Consider the following 18,777-nt stretch of genomic DNA (forward strand, 5'->3'; position numbering starts at 1 on the left):
CTTCGCGCAGCCGGAAAGGAGAGTAGCCCAAGCGCGGCCGCGGCGTTTCCGCCGTGCGTCCGTGCGCTCGGCGCGGTCTCTACGTCGGAGCCCCCGAGAGTAAGTGTTTCCGGCCATTCATACGCCCAACCTCGGCTCTCGGTGGTCGGATTTCGTGTCCTATCGGGCCGAAAGGGTGACGGCGCCTCTAGGATGAAGCTCGTGAGGTGAGGAGGTGGCCGAGCGGAGTGGGAGCTGGGAAGGGCCCATCTGGGCCCGGAGCGGGAGGCCTGGCTGCTCCCGATGCAGGAGGCGCGAAAGCCGCGTGCGCGCGCGGCCTGCCAACGGCCTCCGGCGCCCGGCGCTGCAGCCCGGTCTGGCCCGCGCCCCCGCAGGCGCTCGGGCCTGGGCTTCAAACTGGCTTGTGCCGGGGTCCTGCCTGTCTTCCTAGAGGTGGAAATAAGGGCCGGACCGGGTGTTCCTACCTAGAGTCATAGAGGCCTTAGACGTGCAGTGCCAGGCTCCCAAGCTCTTAACTCTGGGTGAAAGTCGATAGACTTTGATTGGCGTCGAACTTGTGCTCTAGTCTGGGTTACTTTTCTGTTTCGTCTCAGCATGCAGAGCCGGAAAACGAGTACTTAGAAGCTGCAGAGGTTTATTAAGAAATAATGTAACCCAATTCCGAAATGTTTCAAGTCAGGGATGGACTTTTTGATTTCGTAAGTTGTTTTCTTAGTGTGTTTTTTCCCCTCTTGTTGTTACTCCCTAGACTTTACGTTATACAGTCTGCATTTATTTCCCTGTAGAATAAGCTTTTGATTTAGGAAGAATCTCCCAACATGGGACAGAATCTCTTTGCTTTTTGGACTAATTACACAGATACTCAATATTTCTTCTGGTTCTTATCTGTGTTTAAATTTGGCCTGTTAGTTTTGCATACTGAAGACGTGCTTATTGATTGAAGTAATTCATTCTGTACTCCCTGCAAATAGATTGGGTTTGGTGGTTTTGCTTGAGACTGAGAGGTGGAACATAGAAGCAGAGGTTTCTGATAAATAAGTTTATATCTTAGCAGGCAGCTATAAACTAACTTAGCTAGTTTCCTGTCTGTTCAGTCAAGGATTGTCAGTGTCGACTAGTTTTTGGCCACCTGTTACACTGTACGTTCATAATGGATTATTTTCTTTATTTTTTTTTCAAGGCAGGGTCCCTGCCTTGTTGGAGTTTTATGTTTTGTGGTGAAGGCAGACAAGTAGATAGTTTCTAGTACATTTGAAATAACATATAAAATGCTCATTGTTATATTCAGGGTGGCATTTTAGAGAGTGCATTTAAGGTCAACTTTTTGTACATTGTTTTCCTTCCAGTTTTATTGAGATATAACTGGTGTGTGGTCAATACCTGCCAACCTGAATCTATAGTTAAGTTTTATGTAATACTGTTTGAAATCAGTTTGTCTCATTTAAAGACATTCTGTGTTGTGACAGAGACAGAATATTCCTATAAATTTTAATGAATGTACTGAATCCTATTCCATGTCTTAGACTATAGAAACAAAATTTCTATACATTCATTCTGAAGAATGTATTTTGCACCAGGAAAAATGGTTGTTTGGCTAAGTGGTTTGCAGATTTGGTTGACTTCTTTCAGTATCTCAGTTGGTAACATAATTATTATTTTACTGTCACCCTGATCAAAAACCTGGGAGTCATCCATGACTTATTCCTCTTGATGATCCTAATAATCTGATAAATTGCCAGGTTTTGGCAGATTTAAGTACCTAATAAGCATCTTTCACTTTCTGTTTTTTTTGATTTTTTAATTTAATAGTGTGGGTTTGGATGCCATTTCAGTGGTATACTAAAGGATCCCATTTTACCTGAATATTTAAGTATGATCTGAGTATCTGAATTTCAGTAAGCAGAAGGAATTCAGATAGTGAAGGATTTATCAGAAAATAATTTTAATTTGTCTGCTTCCTGGCTTGGATGGTAGTGTTTCCTTCTCCTGCCCTCCCTAAACCCTCCCTTGCCACTCCTGTCACACCACTAAGCTGCTCAGACTTCCTTTTTTCCCCCACCCAGTTTTTTAAATCTCACTTCTTAAAAGGTAAATGTCTCATACAATGAAATTTAGCATGCATTTCCCAATTTTGAAAAGTGTATACACCTGTAAAATCCACACCCCTATCTGGATAACAAACTTCTGGTCTCTGTTCTGTTTCATTGGTTTGTTGTTTCTGTTTCTCAGTTGTGTAAACCTTAATCTCTATAATGCTGTCTAGAAGACACCTACTTTGTCATCTAATGTGATGCTCCACTCCATTGATGAAAACCCTTCTGTTGGTCTCGTAGGAGAACTCTTTAACAGAGCTTGGGCATCCCCTGAAAGGAAACTCTTCTCTACTCATTTTCTTGGACTTACTATTCCAGCAGTAATACCTATAGTTTCTGCGTACATTGTGCTGTTTTCTTACTGTATCTTTGCTTTTATCTCTCTTGCTGCATATATTACCAGCCTTTCAGACTTCTTACTAGAAGTCCACTAAGATCTGATTCCTTCCTACTCATGCTACAATATATTCATGATAAAAAAAAAAAAAACCTGTGCGTATCTCCATTGTGCTTTAAATTTATGTAGTTACTTTAAAAAATTATTTTGTGTGTCTCTTCTTCCTCCTAGAGTTTGAACTCCTTGGGGGCTTAGTCTTGCTCACTTTTAATACTCATTACCAAGCACAGGGAGTACCAGGTAATATAGAATGGCATGTATTATTTATCAAAGAAATATTCTTGGACTGGATAAAACGTGTTTGGATTCAGTTCAAGAGAGACTTTTTTCCTTGACGGCAAATATGGAAAGGGAAGGGATTTAGCACATGGGTTTTTCTTTATATGAGAGCAGGTTTGAAACTTGCTTTTATACAAGATCAAGTAGTTTCCCCTTTTTTGATGGCTATCTATACCGCTTAAAAAGTTGCATTTTTAAGGCTGACTTCCCTTTAATCATGGAAACATTTTAGCCAACTCTTAGTGCTTGTTAAAATCCAAGATTAGATACAAAGTTCCTGATCCCACCTCTCAAATGGACTCTAGCTGTGGGGACGTAGGGAATCCCCCCCAGTTGTTGGAATCCTGCAGTTGTGATTGATGCTGTGGTAGAGTATACAGAGAACATACTATACTATAGACCAGAAATCTTGAATATGAGTTGCATATTGGATCAGACTGTAGGATTGTTGTTCACTTTCCTAGATGTGGTTGTGAATCTGTGAACTCTTCAACTTCCTCTGCATTGTTTCATAGTAAGTTGGAGAACAGAATAGATGAAGTGAGGAATGGAAGTAAATGTTATTGAGGCACCTTTCCATACAACTAGGGAAATTGCAGTGCATACTATTAACGGGAATGGGTGCAGACAGCATCCAGAGCACGTTTTCTACATCTAGAAATTTCACTTTGACTTCGTAAACATGTTTTTGGAGTAGTAAAAGTAAAAATTTCCTGTTTATTCTTAATGTCTTTATAGATTTTTGATGAAATTGAGTCACGAAACTGTAACCATTGAATTAAAGAATGGAACACAAGTCCACGGAACAATCACAGGTATGGAGGTTGGACTGAGTTTATAACACTTTTTTTCCCCTTGTCTCTTTGACCTGCAGGCCAGAATTCTTTGTTTGGTTAATAACATTTATTTAGTACAAATCTCCTTCCTTTTGTCTGGAGTATTACATGCACCTTCTTACGTATGTCTCCCCTTAAGCTCTTGTGCTAATACCAGACAGGATTCAGGTTATCCCATGTGCAACCACTGTTTTCTTGATTTATGCCTTTTCCACTTTTGCCTGTATGTGCCCCCTCGAGTGTTACATCTTCCAAAACACATATTACTTTTATTAGAATTTTGTGTCCCCTGTTCAATGGTAAAGTCTTTGAAGATAGAGGATAGGGTTTCCGTATCTGATTATCTTGGGTAAAACACACATGGAAAATGGGGAGGGGGTGATGAGGAACCATAATTTTACCTAAGCATAACATTTTTGAGTATTTTCTTTGTCTTTTTTTGCGTTAGTGATGTAAAATGTTTGATATGTAGTTTTATATTTAAAGCCACTATGATTTTTCACTAATAGTAGTGTTACACACACACACACCCACCAAAGAGCAGATTTTTTAAAAGAGTTGATGAAAGAAAATGCTATCTTAGCAGATAGCCCCATTCTACTCTCTGAAATATTTACATAACTGGTAATTTTTGTGAGTTTGCTAGAACTTTGCAACACCAATTGCTGTGAAAGGAAATCCATGTAGTATAAGGTTTTGATACATACTGATCGTATCTAAGGAAGCATAATTTTGCTGTTAAAATTCTGTGATTTTAAACAATGATTTAGTCTGCTCTAGCCACTCCAGTGTTTTTGCCTGGAGAATCCCAGGGACGGGGGAGTTTGGTGGGCTGCCGCCTATGGGGTCGCACAGAGTCAGACACGACTGAAGCAACTTAGCAGCAGCAGCAGCAGCTCAGTTAATAAAGAATCCACCTGCAATGCGGGAGACCCTGGTTCGATTCCTGGGTTGGGAAGATCCCCCGGAGAAGGGAAAGGCTACCTACTCCAGTATTCTGGCCTGGAGAATTCTATGAACTGGATAGTCTATGGGGTTTCAGAGTCAGACAGGACTGAGCGACTTTCACTTTCACTTCTGAGCTTTGTGTTACATGTGGTAGAGGGGGCTGAGTGTTCTTCCTGCTTTTTACGAATTCAAAATACAATGATGGAAGACAGAAGTAGTACAGTGCAAGATTTGCCTCACAGATAGTAGGCACTTAATAAAAATTTAGTAAATTGGGGGAGCAAAATCTAGTGAAAATCCAATTCTCTCCCCTCACGGACAACCAGTGTTACATTTCTTATATCCTGGCTATATATTTTAGTCCTAACAGTAGGGATAACCATACCATCTACCATAGGGACATTGAGGATTAAACTAAAATGCCTTAGCGTACCATTCCTGGAACATAGAGCTCGTAAACCTAATATAGTACCAACTGTGGCCTGATAGATAAATTGGTTGCCTTCCTTTTTATGCTAATAATTGCCCTCTTTTTTCCCTCCAGGTGTAGATGTCAGTATGAACACACATCTTAAAGCAGTGAAAATGACCCTGAAGAACAGAGAACCTGTACAGCTGGAAACACTGAGTATTCGAGGAAATAACATTCGGTATTTTATTCTGCCAGACAGCTTACCTCTGGATACACTACTCGTGGATGTGGAACCAAAGGTGAAGTCTAAGAAAAGGGAAGCTGGTAAGTTTGAAGGATTATAAACATTTTTGTGTATGGTATATTTATACCCTAATCCACTATTCAAAATATGTTTATATCTGCAGACAACACAGATTGGTTGGTTGCTTTTAATTGCCTATGCTCGCCATGAGTACACCTAGAGTTTCTTACGGTTCCTGGTATTGCTGTTCAAAAGACCAGTGTTGTTTGTTCTTACCTGCTGGTCCTTTGTGCATGGCCTGGTCCCCCATTCCCTGCACACTTTGGAACATCTGGGGATGAACCCTTTATTCCTGCTATTCTGAAATTTCTTAATGACTTAGCTTTTTGTCCATTTCATTGTTCTGGGTACTTGGCGGACCCTTTCCGTATGGATCTTCTTGTATTTTAGAGCTAAGAAATTTACTTGTGTACCTTTATAAATTTCTTCTGTTTTGCTTATTCTGTTCTTTCTTCCTGGAATTCTTAATAATTGAGTTTTCTGACTGAGTCTTTTCTCTTATTATTCTCTCTGTCTTTTATTCTGAACTTGGTGGTGTTTTCTCTGGTTTCTCTTTTTATTTAACCTCTTGATATGCTCTTTATGTTGAAGGCTTTACTGTAGTATCTTGCACTTTGGCCATCCATTGTTTAAGAAGGAACCTGAAAAGAGAACTTCTGGAAAGGGAGGCTGGACTGCTTCGCTGATGGATTCAAAGTAAATTTGCTTCTCCACCAAGGCAACCCCACATTTTAGGATGTGGAAATCTTTTCTGGAACTGGTTTTCTCAGAAAAAGATTCTAGTCACATGGGAGACATGTCTGGCACCCAGCATCATAGGAGCAGGACAGGAGAAAGGGACTGATACTAAACTTAGCACAGTGATTTTGAGACTTTTCCTCTCACCCACACTAAGAAATATACTTTTTTGCATCATGACCTATTCATTCAAAATTTCACAAAGAACTGTTTAGTCTTAATACATGCAGATGCCCTTAAGTTTCCTGTCCTATTCTCTTTCAGTTAAAAAAAAATGTTCAGGCTATACCACATAGCTCAAAAAACACTGACTTGATCTCTCTCTTCGTCCCTCTGGCTCTGTGACTTTTGCTGCCATCCACTTTGCAACTGTTTTCAAATCCAAACCCTTTCTGCTTCAAGGTCTTGAGGTTAATTTTCTCTTTCCTTTCCTGCCTACCTGTCAGGGAAATAGGCTTCCGCGTTGCAGGATGGGAAGAGGGCTAGCCAGTCTGCTGCCCCACATGAGAGCTGGCAGCCTCTCCCCCATGTTTTCAGCCTACTGCCTCACCTTACCCCTGGCTTCCAAGGTCCTAGGTCATTTTGAGGCTACTCTTCCTTTACTAAACATTTGTTGTTCTCAGTCTGTTTTCTGACTTAGAAATTTGTTGAGATGTTTAAACTACTGCGTTTTTTCTGTGCCCTCGCTCCATGGATATTTGCTATTTTTCTTTCTTTTCTATCGTGAATAGTACCTCAGAGCGAATTGGAGATAAGTGTGGTTAATCTGCCTTGTTTCAAGAGAAGTGCTAGATTTACTCTATTGCTTTGAATGATAAGACTCCGAACGATGAGTAGAAATGTCAGGGTTTTAAAAACATTCATAGATACCTGAAAATAGGAAGCTCAGAGCTAGGATGACCAGGTAACAGGGATATTGTTACTGGATTAAAGTAACAATATGATTGGGTCAGATGACTTAAGATTCGGAAGAATCATGAGGTTGTTATTTGATGCAATGTATCTTAAACTTTCTTGACATGAATTAACTTACTTGGATTCTCTTCAGTAACAAAACTGACACATAGTGTTTCTGTTCTGTTCCATTAGTATGAAATCTCTTTCATCTTTTGTGAAGTTCAGATCATTTGTATTTCATTTTGTGGTGAATTTGAGGCATGATACAAAGAAAAAATGTTTTAAGCCTTGATGAATTTCTCCATAAATAAAGTCAAATGAAACAAATATTAAGGTATTAGGCCAGCAGTTCTTGGTTCTGTATGATAAAGTATGGGAAGAGGTGACTCTGAGATTACGTTTGAGAGAAGCCGAGTTAAAGCTTCTTTACTGCAGGTGCTGTTGGCGGTGGCCAGGTCACATCAGCACAGAAGAGCATTTACCTTGCTTTGTCTTTCTCTTCCCTCAGTTGCAGGAAGAGGCCGAGGCCGAGGAAGAGGACGTGGCCGAGGCCGAGGCAGAGGCAGGGGGGGTCCTAGGCGATAATGTCTCTCAAGACTACTATCTCAAAGTAGTAAGTATTACGGTATGTTTTTTGGTACAAGTTTCATTTTTGGCGGCCAAGGAAGAGGGCGTGGCCAAGGCAGAGAAAGAGGGAGTCCTAAGTGATAATGTCTTTCGCGATTACTGTTGCAGAGTGATAAGAATTACGGGATATTTTTTGTCCTGGTTTTGTTTATGGCAGGTGGGGCAGGAAGACGGATACCTGACAGAGGAAGATTAAGGCCAAGGCAGAGAAAGGTGAAGTCCTAAGCAATAATGTTGCTGGAGCTTACTGTTTCACAGGGAAGAATGTTCAAGTTTTTTGTACAGGCTTTGTTTGTTTGTAGCCGTTTTTAATAAACATAAATGTAACACATTTGTCCGTTGACTATATCATATTAAGCTTTTAAAGTTCATGTGTATATACTTGATATCAACACAATAAGAGCTAAGCATTACTACTAGGTAGTCCCACAGTAATTCCAATCTTAGATCAGGCTTTTAATTTTTTGAACTATAATATTTCTTTTATGAATGTATATAGAATATATACCTTTTTATTTCACATGCACTGGTGTGTTTTATTGTTTTACCTTGATTCCATTCCGTGGAACCTTTCTACAAGTAAAATAAGTCCTTTTGGATACTTCAGAAACTGAGGTCCTGTGGAATGAGGTCTAAAATTGATTCTCTTCTTCCTGAGTTTGGTCCATGGAGATGTAGTTTCTTAGTAAAGGGTGATGCTCATCTTCTAATTCAGGAGTCGTTGATTTTGTCGTCATTGTTAATGGGGGTTTTTGGGGGGGTTGCCAGACAATGTGTGGGATCCTAGTTCCCCGACTACGGATCAAACTCATGTACATTGCATTTGAAGCACAGAGTCTTAACAACTGGACCACCAAGGAAGTCTCTGTTTTACATTCTCTGCGTTGAAACTGTAAATAGTGTTCACTAGATTATCTGTTATGAGCAGTGTTGAAACTTGTAAATGTGTAATGTACCTATCATTGGCTCCTGTACCAAATACTTTTACAAGTAGTTCTTTAAGAATGAAAAAAAGGCGACTGACTTATTTGCCAGCAAAACTGGATTCTTTCCGATCATTAATAAGGATTTATTGAATTGTTTTAATAGATTAGATTTAGAGAAAAATGTTTCAGTCACCAAGTTGTATGTGACTCCTGTGCCATCGCCATGGACTAGAGCCCACCAGGCTTCTCTGTCCATGGGATCTCCCCCCAAGAATACTGGACTGGGTTGCCATTTCCTTCTCTAGGGAATCTTTCCGACACGGGGGTCAAACCCATGTCTTTTGCATTGGCAGGTGGGTTCTTTACCACTGAGCCATCAGGGAAACCCTAAAGAACGTAAGTCTCAGTACATGGTTTCTTAAAAAGCTAGTTTACTGCTATTTGTTTATAGACTAAGATGAAAACCTGACTGAGGATTGGAGTGAACTAGATTCTGTATTTTCATTTAATCATGTACTTGTGTTTGTTTGTTTAACGAGAAGGAGATATTCTGCAAAGATTGTTACCAAACAGGAGACTTAGGCCTTCTGGGAAGTTAGGTAAATTGAGATAGCAACAGCATTTGTGTGTGGCATGTATGTGTGTATCTTTTTCCATTCTCTGTTTTTGTACCTATTAGTTGAATGCAAACAGAAGGCAAAGGGACCCAGTGTTCATCAAGGTGGGGACAAACGGTAAAGCACAAGTTGTGAATAAACATATGACTCCTGACTGCATGGTACTAACAGGCTGAAAGGAAAACATATACACAATTGCACATTGTGAATACTCTGATAATACTTTGTATTATCTTGTCTGTTTTAAAACCTGTGGAAGCTCATTTTAAGTCAAATGCCACTAAGAAAAAAAATGTTTTAACTGTGCCTTTTTATTTTTTAATTTTTTTGGCTGAGCCACATGACATGCAGGGTCTTAGTTTCCCATCCAGGGAGTCAAAACTGTGCCCTCTGCAGTGAAAGTGTGGAGTCCTAACCACTGGGCCGCCTGAGAAGTCCCTTCAGTTCAGTTCAGTTCAGTCACTCAGTTGCGTCCAACTCTTTGCGACCCCATGAACTGCAGCACACCGGGCCTCTCTGTCCATCACCAACTCCCGGAGTTCACTCAAACTCATGTCCATCTAGTTGGTGGTGCCATCCAGCCATTTCATCCTCTGTCGTCCCCTTCTCCTCCTGCCCCCAATCCCTCCCAGCATCAGGGTCTTTTCCAATGAGTCAACTTTTTGTATGAGGTGGCCAAAGTATTGGAGTTTCAGAAGTCCCTTAACTGTGTCTCATTTTGTGAATTTTAATGTTTCAAAGTTTGTAGTGTGAAACCAGTCTGGGAACACCGTTTAAATATAAGGCTAAACCTAGCGGGTACAGGATTGAATTTGTCAACTTTAATAATAGCCAGTTATTCTATCAGCACAGTGACTTTAAGAATAGCCAGAAGAATTGCAATTTAGTAGCAAACTGTGGCCGAGCACAGGCAACTCCAGAGAACCAGGAAGCGGGCCTTGCTTTGATAGGGCCTGGGGGAGGGAGGCAGGGAGGCCTGGGGAGGGGCAGTAATAAGCAGCCTCTTTTGAAGAAGAGGCCTCTCATTAGTTGGGTAACTACAGTTTCTGATTGGCTGGGCTCCCCAGGGGACAATAGATGGTTTCTTCCTACTGGATAACCAATAGGCATCACCCTCATCTCCAGATGTTTGAAGTAATTGGGTTCGAAGTGAAGCTGGCCAGTTGGACTGTAGAACTTTCCTCCTTGTCCTGTCCCCTTTGGTTTTCAAGGGTAGGCTTTACCAGGCACGTGGTATTACAAAAAGGATTGCCTTCTGTTTTTATGTTTTGGGGTTGGGTTTTTTTCCTTTTGGCCACACTACTTGGTTTGTGAGTTCTTAATTCCCCAACCAGGGATCAAACCCAAGCCGTCAATAGTGAAAGCACAAAGCTCTAACCACTGGACCGCTGGGGAATTCCCAATTTTATATCTTTTAAAGCTTAAGATTTTGTGAAATTTGGGGGTTTGTTTAAAGAAATTAATGAGTTTATGTAGAAAACTGTAAGTGAGCTAATAGAGAAATTATATTTCACAGCGTGTTTTGTTTTACTACAACTAGATTGGTTAAACAAGGATGGTTTAGTATTTTGAAATGTAATAATGTGTTTAGTAATCAAAATTCACATGGTCTTACATAATATCAGGATGAGTTCAGTTCAGTCGCTCAGTCGTGTCCAACACTTTGCGACCCTGTGAACCGCAGCACACCAGGCCTCCCTGTCCATCACCAACTCCCGGAGTCCACCCAAACCCATGTCCATTGAGTCGGTGATGCCACCCAACCATCTCATCCTCTGTTGTCCCCTTCTCCTGCCCTCAATCTTTCCCAGCATCAAGGTCTTTTCCAGTGAGTCAGTTCTTCGCATCAGGTGGCCAATGTATCAGAATAACATTTAATAACAGTCCTGAAAACCTAAAATGGATTTTGCTTATCATGTTGAGGAAGAATTTTCTATCTACAACCAACAACAGACATTTCTAGAGACATGCCAATTAAAACAACAAAAGAATATGTCTAATATTGGTCTTTATTTAATGTGAAAATTCTTGGTGAATTCACAGAATAAGAGGTGTACTTTTGAGAAGGAAGAGAAATTTTGCATTTTTTAAATTTTCTGTGCAGGACCATGGTAGTGTTCATTTATCTGAATCAGTCTTTCCCCTAAGTAAAAGTTTTAAAGTTCTGTGTATTTCCTATATTTTGAGTAAGGTTAATATATAATATGAGATTTCGTTTACAAAGGGCTTCCCTGGTGGCTCAGACAGTATAGAATCTGTCTGCAGTGCAGGAGACCCAGGTTCGATCCCTGGAGAAGGAAATAGCAACCTACTATAGCATTCTTGACCGGGAAATTCCATGGACAGAGGAGCCTGACGGGCTACGTACAGTCCATGGGGTTGCAAAAGAGTCAGACACAACTTGGTGAACAACAGAGAAGCCAAAATAAAATACACAGAGGCAAGTGACGACAAATTCCAAGCCAGGGGCCTTGGTTTTATGTCTTGACCCATGGGCAGGTTAATCTTCCCTTGGCTGCTGCTTTTGCCCAGTAAGAGCCTCTGGATCACAGACTGATCTACAGCTTGTACAATCTGAATGAGTATTTCATTCTGCAGTTTTAAGATTTGAGCCAGATTTTTTTTTTTTTTTTTTTTTTTTTGGTGTTATAAACATTTATTTAAAAAATACTACGGAGGGGAGACGTGGATTCAAAAAAAACACAGAGTCATATACAGAAAAAAATGTACTGGACCAAAAAAAAAAAAAGACACCATAGGCATTCCAGAAGGGAGGACAGTGGAAAACTATTTACAGGTCATTTATAAAAGGGCGAGTCTATAAAAGAGTGTAATATCAAAGTATAAATGCAAAATATAGTGGCACATTTGTTTTTATTGGGTATTTTCCCTTAACTGCACACAGATAAAGCTTATGACAATTGCTTTTTGTTTTTCCTTGCTGGAAATATCAAATGTCACCTGAAGGCATTTGGCTGATGTGAATCTTAATGCATTTGTAGGTGAAATGAAACCAGTCATCTTTCTTGGGAAACTGTATTAGTGTTCCCTAAAGAAACAGAACCACTAAAAGATATTTACATATACAAAGAGATGTATTATAATGAATTGGCTCACACAATTAAAAAGACAGAAAACCAAAAATGATCAGCCTTCTGCAAGCCGGAGACCTAAGAAAGTTACCAACGGAGCCCGAAGCCTAAGAATCAATGGTGGAAGTCCAAGTCCTGAGAACTGAGGGAACTGATGGTTGGAAGTTCCAGTCTGAGGGCGGAAGATCAGTTCATATCAATCAGTCCAATTCACAGAGCAAACTCTTGTCTTTCTCTACTTGTGTTCAGACCCTCGACAGATTGGACTGTGCCCATCCAAACTGAACAGGGCAATCTGCCTTACTCAGTCCACCAACTCAGATATTAATCTCATCTGAAACATCTTCACAGACACACCCAGAAGGAATGTTAAGGCAAATACCCACACACGTGTAACCCAGTCAATTTGACACAAAATCAACCTCATGAGAACAGGGCTTTAAATCTGTCTTAATCATCTTCTCACTTTTGTGTCTACTCCTTACTGCTAGTCAGCTTCACCTCTAATCCAGTTTCTCCCATTCATTAAGCTGTAGTTTTCTCTTTTGGAGTTATCTTCTTTGTATATTTATACTTCTTTTGGGTAACATTGATATAGTCCATGTGTAAATGTTCTTGTTGGCACCCAACTTAGAAAAACCAAATACTCTGCTTAGAACGTACTGTGCCTCAGTGAGAAGCAAGTTTATTTAAACCAGGATCTTATAATGTGATATACTTCAGATTTATCTTTCAGTAAGAAATAATGTGCTTAAATTTCCTAATTATATTTTTATAATAGGCTGCCAACCTTTACTCAGTGTTCTCATAAAATGATAACTCTCAGGGAGTATCCCTGAAAATGAAAACCTAAAGATTATCTCTCATATAGGGGTAGGGTATCTCTTCCTCTCTCCATGTTCCTGCTTGAGTCCATAAAATACTGGCCATTGGGATTCCCTGGTGGCTCAGATAGTAAAGAATCCACTTGCAATGCAGGAGTTAGATCCCTGGGTCGGGAAGATCCGGTGGAGAAGGAAATGGCAATCCACTCCAGTATTCTTGACTGGGAAATCCCATAGACAGAGGAGCCTGGTGGGCTACAGTCCACTGAGTCATAAAACCTCAGACAGGACTGAGCAACAAACACTTTCATCAGATATTGAGGGTAGAAGAGGCTTGGCCATTTTGTTTACCTCCCCAAGGAAGACTGTTCTGTTGACATTCCTTAGAGGCATCTTTTAAGAGGTCCTCCACCCTATGACTTCCTCTTTTATTTGTGATCCAAGGATTGAGTAAGAGTGCTCTATATTCCCATAAGCTTGTTCTAAGTGTGCTTCGGGGGAAGAAAAGCATTAATTTTATCTTCCAACCCAAGTTATGTACTTTAATCTGTCTTAACCACTAATAGAGTAGGTAATCTGAACCTACCTGTCTTCTCAGTTTTATTCAAAACCCAAAGATGAGGTATGGTCATCTGTGAAATTTAAAAAGCTGAAATTTTGAAGACCTCGGGTTAAATGGGTTTGGTAGCATACATGGTTAGTCACCAACTCAATATTATGCTCTACTCTTCCAAGAGCCCAGTTTTCAGGGGAATAGAAATGTGTCAAGCTCTAAAAGCTTTATTTTCCCACTCAATTTGGACTTATCAGGATCCATTTGGCCTAGTTCTGATTCAGTTCAGTTCAGTCGCTCAGTCATGTCCGACTCTTCATGACCCCATGAATCACAGCACGCCAGGCCTCCATGAACATCACCAACTACCGGAGTTCACTCAGACTCACGTCCATCGAGTCAGTGATGCCATCCAGCCATCTCATCCTCTGTCGTCCCCTTCTCCTCCTGCCCTCAATCCCTCCCAGCATCAGAGTCTTTTCCAATGAGTCAACTCTTTGCATGAGGTGGCCAAAGTACTGGAGTTTTAGCTTCAGCATCATTCCCTCCAAAGAAATTCCAGGGCTGATCTCCTTCAGAATGGACTGGTTGGATCTCCTTGCAGTCCAAGGGACTCTCAAGAGTCTTCTCCAACACCACAGTTCAAAAGCATCAATTCTTCAGCGCTCAGCCTTCTTCACAGTCCAACTCTCACATCCATACATGACCACAGGAAAAACGATAGCCTTGACTAGACGGACCTTTGTTGGCAAAGTAATGTCTCTGCTTTTGAATATGCTATCTAGGTTGGTCATAACTTTTCTTCCAAGGAGTAAGCATCTTTTAATTTCATGGCTGCAGTCACCGTCTGCAGTGATTTTGGAGCCCCAAAAAATAAAGTCTGACACTGTTTCCACTGTTTCTGCATCTATTTCCCATGCAGTGATGGGACCGGATGCCATGATCTTCGTTTTCTGAATGTTGAGCTTTAAGCCAACTTTTTCACTCTCCTCTTTCACTTTCATCAAGAGGTTTTTGAGTTCCTCTTCACTTTCTGCCATAAGGGTGGTGTCATCTGCATATCTGAGGTTATTGATATTTCTCCCAGCAATCTTGATTCCAGCTTGGTTTCTTCCAGTCCAGCATTTCTCATGATGTACTCTGCATATAAGTTAAATAAGCAGGGTGATAATATACAGCCTTGACGTACTCCTTTTCCTATTTGGAACCAGTCTTGTTCCATGTCCAGTTCTAACTGTTGCTTCCTGACCTGCATACAGATTTCTCAAGAGGCAGATCAGGTGGTCTGGTATTCCCATCTCTTGAAGAATTTTCCACAGTTTATTGTGATCCACACAGTCAAAGGCTTTGGCATAGTCAATAAACCAGAAATAGATGCTTTTCTGGAACTCTCTTGCTTTTTCCATGATGCAGCGGATGTTGGCAATTTGATCTCTGGTTCCTCTGCCTTTTCAAAACCAGCTTGAATATCAAGAAGTTCACGGTTCACATATTGCTGAAGCCTGGCTTGGAGAATTTTTAGCATTACTTCAGTAGCGTGTGAGATGAGTGCAATTGTGCGGTAGTTTGAACATTCTTTGGCATTGCCTTTCATTGGGATTGGAATGAAAACTGACCTTTTGCAGTCCTGTGGCCACTGCTGAGTTTTCCAAATTTGCTGGCATATTGAGTGCAGCACTTTCACAGCATCATCTTTCAGGATTTGGAATAGCTCAACTGGAATTCCATCACCTCCACTAGCTTTGTTCGTAGTGATGCCTTCTAAGGCCCACTTGACTTCACATTCCAGGATGTCTGGCTCTAGGTGAGTGATCACACCAGCGTGATTATCTGGGTCGTGAAGATCTTTTTTCTACAGTTCTGTGTATTCTTGCCACCTCTTCTTAATATCTTCTGCTTCTGTTAGGTCCATACCACTTCTGTCCTTTATCGAGCCCATCTTTGCATGAAATGTTCCCTTGGTATCTCTAATTTTCTTGAAGAGATCTCTAGTCTTTCCCATTCTGTTGTTTTCCTCTGTTTCTTTGCATTGATCGCCGAGGAAGGCTTTCTTATCTCTTCTTGCTATTCTTTGGAACTCTGCATTCAGAGGACCAACCCCAAGTCCAGGATGTCTGGCTCTAGGTCAGTGATCACACCATCGTGATTATCTGGGTCGTGAAGATCTTTTTTCACAACCAACCCCAAGTCCAAGGAGCAGTGGCTGCGCTGGTGCAGGAGGGCCTAGAGGAGCCATCCCATGTCGAAGGTCAGGAGGGGCGGCGGTGAGGAGATACCCCTTGTCCAAGGTAAGGAGGAGCGGCTGCGCTTTGCTGGAGCAGCTGTGAAGAGATACCCCGTGCCCAAGGTAAGAGAAACCCAAGTAAGATGGTAGGTGTTGCAAGAGGGCATCAGAGGGCAGACACACTGAAACCATACTCAGAAAACTAATCAGTCTAATCACACTAGGACCACAGCCTTGTCTAACTCAATGAAACTAATCCATGCCCATGGGGCAACCCAAGACGGGCGGGTCATGGTGGAGAGATTTGACAGAATGTGGTCCACTGGAGAAGGGAATGGCAAACCACTTCAGTATTCTTGCCTTGAGAACCCCATGAACAGTATGAAAAGGCAAAATGATAGGATACTGAAAGAGGAACTCCCCAGGTCAGTAGGGGCCCAGTATGCTACTGGAGATCAGTGAAGAAATAACTCCAGGAAGAATGAAGGGATGGAGCCAAAGCAAAAACAATACCCAGCTGTGGATGTGACTGGTGATAGAAGCAAGGTCTGATGCTGTAAAGAGCAATATTGCATAGGAACCTGGAATGTCAGGTCCATGAATCAAGGCAAATTGGAAGTGGTCAAACAAGAGATGGCAAGAGTGAATGTCGATATTCTAAGAATCAGCGAACTGAAATGGACTGGAATGGGTGAATTTAACTCAGATGACCATTATATCTACTACTGCCGGCAGGAATCCCTTAGAAGAAATGGAGTAGCCATCATGGTCAACAGAAGAGTCCAAAATGCAGTACCTGGATGCAATCTCAAAAACGACAGAATGATCTCTTTGTTTCCAAGGCAAACCATTCAATATCACAGTAATCCAAGTCTATGCCCCAACCAGTAACGCTGAAGAAGCTGAAGTTGAATGGTTCTATGAAGACCTACAAGACCTTTTAGAACTAACACCCAAAAAAGATGTCCTTTTCGTTATAGGGGACTGGAATGCAAAAGTAGGAAGTCAAGAAACACCTGGAGTAACAGGCAAATTTGGCCTTGGAATACGGAATGAAGCAGGGCAAAGACTAATAGAGTTTTGCCAAGAAAATGCACTGGTCATAGCAAACACCCTCTTCCAACAACACAAGAGAAGACTCTACACATGGACATCACCAGATGGTCAACACTGAAATCAGATTGATTATATTCTTTGCAGCCAAAGATGGAGAAGCTCTATACAGTCAGCAAAAACAAGACCAGGAGCTGACTGTGACTCAGACTATGAACTCCTTATTGCCAAATTCAGACTGAAATTGAAGAAAGTAGGGAAAACCACTAGACCATTGAGGTATGACCTAAATCAAATCCCTTATGATTATACAGTGGAAATGAGAAATAGATTTAAGGGCCTAGATCTGATAGACAAAGTGCCTTAGGAACTATGGAATGAGATTTGTGACACTGTACAGGAGACAGGGATCAAGACCATCCCCATGGAAAAGAAATGCAAAAAAGCAAAATGGCTGTTTGGGGAGGCCTTACAAATAGCTGTGAAAAGAAGAGAAGCAAAAAGCAAAGGAGAAAAGGAAAGATATAAACATCTGAATGCAGAGTTCCAAAGAATAGTTCTGATTAATGACATGTAAATAGAAATCTCATACAGGGATTCTGGAGAAGCTATTCTTTTCAAATAAAAAACAGAATCATCTGTCTTGGGTCTTTTACTCTATATCCCTTCCACCTTCTTCCCTGGAACACAGATGGGATAACTGGAGCTAAGGCAGCTATTTTTTACAATGAGGAAAAGGCCAAGAGAATTAAAGACCTAGACCTTCACATTCTTAAGGTGTTTAACCAGTGCCAGCAACTGTCTTCCCCTGAATTTACTGTTCTGCAACAAAAAAATACTACTTTAGAACAAACTATAGTAAATTGCTTTTTGTATTATCTGTTGCCAAATGCCATCCCTGTGTGATACAGTTTCTAATGAAAGAGACCTCTTAGCCCCTGTGCTACAATATTATTCCTGCTTTGTTCAGTTGACTTGGTAAGGACAGGATGAATTGTAAAGGTAACAATTCTACACATTATTCGAGGTTTAAAATGGAATTTGGCCAGTCTATATGTGTGACAAAGAGTCTATGAATTTATAGCTGGGCAAGTTGGTTGTCACAGTGTATCCTCCATTGCTTTAAGGGATGAGGCCCCTGTAAAAATGGGAATGTTCTACTTGATTAATCGTTTGCAGTGTATTGCTGTACTGACTAGTCTCAGCAGGATTTTGAAGTGGTTTGGTAGATAGTAATTGATTATATTCATCTTAGAATAAGTATTTCCTAGTGGAATTATATTCCACTTTCATTCTGTTTGACCTTTCACACGTACGCAGAATAGACTGGTACACTGAGCTCCCATAGAGTCACTACCCACCTTCAACAATTGTCAGCTCTGGTCGAACTTGTTTCATCTGTACTGCCACCCATCTCCCCACCCTTACCCCCTGCCATGACCCACTGGATTATTTTGAAGCAGATGTGAGATATTTCATCTATAAATGTTTCAGTGTGTATTCCTGAAAAATAAGGGCAGTTTTTAAAAATATAACCACAGGATCAGTGTTAGGGTTGGACTCCATACTTTGACTGCCAAGGACACAGGTTCAATCTCTGGTCAGGTTTCTAAGGTCCCACAAGCTACATGGTGTGGCCAAAAAAAATATACAGTTTTATAGATGATATTTTTGCAGTTGATTTGTTTTTTTACCCCATTTTGGTTTTTTTCCATGCAACTTGTAAAGTTTCCTGACTTCTTCATTTTACTGATTGCACCCCATTTGGTCTCTTAACATGTTCCTTTGACCCCTGAACTTCCTATAAACTGGAAGTTTGAAGTTTACCTGCTTCAAGTTTAATTTTTTCTCAGTAATTTTTCATGGGTGGTATTCTTTTTCATTGCTGTTTTTCACAGCTTCTTAAACAGTATGACTCAGTGATTGAAAGGCGAAGGCTTAGGGAATTCCCTGGTGG

The 18,777-nt window shown here is 40.9% G+C and overlaps 1 protein-coding gene across 4 annotated transcripts; it reads left to right on the top strand.

Annotated features, from left to right (window-relative positions):
* Nucleotides 1-45: 45 nt before the first annotated feature.
* Nucleotides 46-7,862, top strand: SNRPD1 (small nuclear ribonucleoprotein D1 polypeptide). 4 transcript variants are annotated; one of them, XM_006079198.3, is made up of 5 exons: nucleotides 46-206; nucleotides 3,508-3,584; nucleotides 5,098-5,289; nucleotides 7,413-7,517; nucleotides 7,689-7,862. In XM_006079198.3, exons 1-4 carry the CDS (start codon nucleotides 193-195, stop codon nucleotides 7,487-7,489), a joined length of 360 nt encoding a protein of 119 aa, XP_006079260.1. In that variant the 5' UTR covers nucleotides 46-192; the 3' UTR covers nucleotides 7,490-7,517; nucleotides 7,689-7,862. The 4 variants fall into 4 exon arrangements, with proteins under 4 accessions (XP_006079260.1, XP_044790415.1, XP_025129390.1 ...); XM_044934480.1 differs by lacking the exon at nucleotides 46-206 and adding an exon at nucleotides 667-698 and having other exon boundaries at nucleotides 7,413-7,529; XM_025273605.2 differs by lacking the exon at nucleotides 46-206 and adding an exon at nucleotides 667-698 and having other exon boundaries at nucleotides 7,673-7,862.
* The last annotated feature ends 10,915 nt before the right edge of the window (nucleotides 7,863-18,777 follow it).

Source organism: Bubalus bubalis, chromosome 22, assembly GCF_019923935.1.
Source record: "Bubalus bubalis isolate 160015118507 breed Murrah chromosome 22, NDDB_SH_1, whole genome shotgun sequence".
Lineage (NCBI taxonomy): Eukaryota > Metazoa > Chordata > Mammalia > Artiodactyla > Bovidae > Bubalus > Bubalus bubalis.